Source organism: Carlito syrichta, unplaced genomic scaffold (genome assembly GCF_000164805.1).
Source record: "Carlito syrichta isolate Samal-C Ts95f unplaced genomic scaffold, Tarsius_syrichta-2.0.1 Scaffold288341, whole genome shotgun sequence".
Taxonomy (NCBI): Eukaryota; Metazoa; Chordata; class Mammalia; order Primates; family Tarsiidae; genus Carlito; species Carlito syrichta.
The window spans coordinates 19246-22094 of record NW_007232437.1 but is presented as its reverse complement, the minus strand read 5'-3'; the positions used below and the strand labels follow the sequence as shown (position 1 = coordinate 22094).

Sequence of the window (2849 nt, the reverse complement as noted above, 5' to 3'; positions counted from 1 at the left end):
TCCCCTGACCTCACGCTCTCGTTTTCCCCATCCCGTCTCCTCCCTTCCCTCTCCTCTCCCGCCGGTCTTCTCGCCGGCATCTCTGGCGCTGCCATCTCCCGCAGGATGCCCGAAAAGCATGTGGGGATTCGACACTGACCCAGGTGAGGCGAATCCGGGGCTGGGGGATGAAGGGAAGACGGAAGGCGGGAGGTGTGCTGCTGCCTGGGCTGCCCTGAGCCCCTTCTGCCGCCCCCTCCAGATCACAGCTGGGCTGGACCCAGTGGGGAGAATCCAGATGAGGACACGAAGGACCCTCCGTGGGCACCTGGCAAAAATCTATGCCATGCACTGGGGGACAGACTCAAGGTACACGTGTGGCTGGCTTGGGCGCTGTGCCGAGCTTTTGCGTTGATGTGCTCATGGCTAGCACGCACAGTCGGGGGCAGCCTTGGAGGCCCCGGGGCATGGACAGGGTTCCACGCTGCTGAGGCGTGTCTGGGTCGACTGTGGCTCCCAGACACGCCCAAGGGACTTGGGCACGCAGGGTGGTAGAACTTCGGGGCTACTGCCGGAGGTGGTCTCAGAAAAGCCCCCGCCTGGAGGGAGACAGAGAGGGTGTTCTGCTTCCAGAGCAAGATCCCTCTGCCTCTCCCCAGGCTGCTGGTCAGCGCTTCCCAGGATGGGAAACTCATCATCTGGGACAGCTACACCACCAACAAGGTAGAGGTGGTGCCCGGGTGGGTCAGGACTGAGCCGCCCGATCCCGGCCGGCTCCAACCCCGGGCTGCCCATCCTCCCTAGGTCCATGCCATCCCGCTGCGCTCCTCCTGGGTCATGACCTGTGCCTACGCGCCCTCAGGGAACTTTGTGGCCTGTGGGGGGCTGGACAATATCTGCTCCATCTACAGCCTCAAGACCCGAGAGGGAAACGTTAGGGTCAGCCGGGAGCTGCCTGGCCACACTGGTGAGCGGGGCCTCGCTGGGCACGGACGCTGTTGCGAGGGGAGGGCGGGGCCTGGGGACCCAGCCGACCAGCTCCTTTCCCCAGGGTACCTGTCCTGCTGCCGCTTCCTGGATGACAACCAGATCATCACCAGCTCTGGGGATACCACCTGGTGAGGTCCTGCCAGCGCCGGACAGTCTGGGTGAACCCACACTTGCTTCCCTGGCTCCCACCACCTCGGTGCTGGGCACACGGCCTGGCCTCTCCCCTCTGCTGGGCCCCCGGGGGCTGGGGCCGCTCCCCGCCGAAAGCACCTTGACCTGAGCCAGGAGCTCTGCCAGAGCCGGGCGTTTGGGCGAACGCACGCCTCCTGCCCTGGGTCCCACCGCCCCCGGTGCTCAGCACACACCCTGGCCTCTCCTCTGCCGGGCGCCCAGGCCGGGGCTGGAGTCCCTCCGCACCCAAGGCCGTTCGGCCTGGGACGAGAGCAGGCTCCCGCGGCCCCTTCCACGTGAGCTCTGCCAGGGCTGGGCTCACGTGGGGAGGCGGGCGGGGGCAGGAACTCTGTCCTTCAGCCCGGCTCTGATCTCTTGTTTCTTCTGGTCGCCTTTCCAGTGCCCTGTGGGACATCGAGACAGGCCAGCAGACCGTGGGCTTTGCTGGACACAGTGGGGATGTGATGTCCTTGTCTCTGGCCCCCGATGGCCGCACCTTTGTGTCAGGCGCCTGTGATGCTTCCATCAAGCTGTGGGACGTGCGGGATTCTATGTGCCGACAGACCTTCATCGGCCACGAGTCCGACATCAACGCCGTGGCTGTAAGTTCTGGGGTGAGCTGGGCCGGCCCCGCCCCGCCCCGCCAGGCTCCCAGGGTCCCCTCATCCCACCCTGATCCTGCGTCCTGCAGTTCTTCCCCAACGGCTACGCCTTCACCACTGGCTCTGACGATGCCACGTGCCGCCTGTTTGACCTGCGGGCTGACCAGGAGCTCCTCCTGTATTCCCACGACAACATCATCTGTGGCATCACCTCTGTTGCCTTCTCGCGCAGCGGCCGGCTGCTGCTTGCTGGCTATGACGACTTCAACTGCAACATCTGGGATGCCATGAAGGGTGACCGTGCAGGTGAGCCCTGGGTGTCCCGTGGGGCAGGCGGGGAGGAGCCCAGGTCGGACCCATCCGATGCCTCCCTCCCTCCCAGGTGTCCTTGCGGGCCACGACAACCGTGTGAGCTGTCTCGGGGTCACCGACGATGGCATGGCTGTGGCCACAGGCTCCTGGGACTCCTTCCTCAAGATCTGGAACTAACTGCCCCAACCCCAGCTGGGCCCAGGCCGGGAGGGGCCCTGCCCACGCCCATGCCCACACTACAGGCCGGGAGCTCTGGGGCTGGGTGACCCGAGCTTCCTTCCCCGGGCCACGGGGCCTCGGGTCCCTGCTCCCCCGCCCAGGTTTGGTTCCTCCCGGGGGCCCCCACTGTGGAGATAAAGAGGGGATGGGATGGGGGGAGAGGAGGGGGCGGAAGGCCCTCGTCCTCGGGCGGCCCTGGCCTCGGGGCCTCACCCCTCTGGAGGCCAGAGGCAGGAGGCGGAAACTCCAGGGGCTGGCTTTTTTAAAACTGGTTTTATTTTAATTTTTATTATATTTTCAGTTTTTCCATAAAGGAGCCAATTCCAACTCTGTACCTGGTCTCCATCCTTGCCTATGTCTTCCTCATGCTGGGTCTCTGCTGCCTGGGGGCAGACGGGGGTGGGTGGGGAAGTGGGCTAGGGGCCCCCAAGCAGCAGTGGCCAGAGAAGAGACCCACTCTCCTGGGGGCAAAGCTGAGGCTGTGGGCAGGCTGCTTCTGTCAGGCAGGGCCTCTGCTGTGGCCTCTTCTGGCCAGGCTGGGGGACCAGAGCGGCCTGTGCCTGGACCTGCGACCGC

General features: G+C 65.3%; 1 protein-coding gene across 3 annotated transcripts; it reads left to right on the top strand.

The window, feature by feature from the left end:
- Positions 1 to 78: 78 nt before the first annotated feature.
- Positions 79 to 2607, top strand: LOC103255674 (guanine nucleotide-binding protein G(I)/G(S)/G(T) subunit beta-2). Of its 3 annotated transcripts, XM_008053638.1 has the most exons (8): positions 79 to 143; positions 242 to 348; positions 639 to 702; positions 784 to 946; positions 1031 to 1097; positions 1541 to 1742; positions 1832 to 2048; positions 2125 to 2607. In XM_008053638.1, the coding sequence occupies exons 2-8, from the start codon at positions 278 to 280 to the stop codon at positions 2229 to 2231; spliced, it is 891 nt and encodes a 296-aa protein (XP_008051829.1). In that variant the 5' UTR covers positions 79 to 143; positions 242 to 277; the 3' UTR covers positions 2232 to 2607. The 3 variants fall into 3 exon arrangements, with proteins under 3 accessions (XP_008051829.1, XP_021565921.1, XP_021565920.1); XM_021710246.1 differs by having other exon boundaries at positions 784 to 1097; XM_021710245.1 differs by lacking the exon at positions 79 to 143 and having other exon boundaries at positions 241 to 348; positions 1832 to 2607.
- Positions 2608 to 2849: the final 242 nt, after the last annotated feature.

Coding starts and splice junctions, on each gene's coding strand:
- LOC103255674 (XM_021710245.1), top strand. CDS start 278: ATGAGGACACGAAGGACCCTCCGTGGGCACCTGGCAAAAATCTATGCC. Junction 349..638: donor CACTGGGGGACAGACTCAAG/GTACACGTGTGG, acceptor GCCTCTCCCCAG/GCTGCTGGTCAGCGCTTCCC. Junction 1,743..1,831: donor CCGACATCAACGCCGTGGCT/GTAAGTTCTGGG, acceptor TGCGTCCTGCAG/TTCTTCCCCAACGGCTACGC.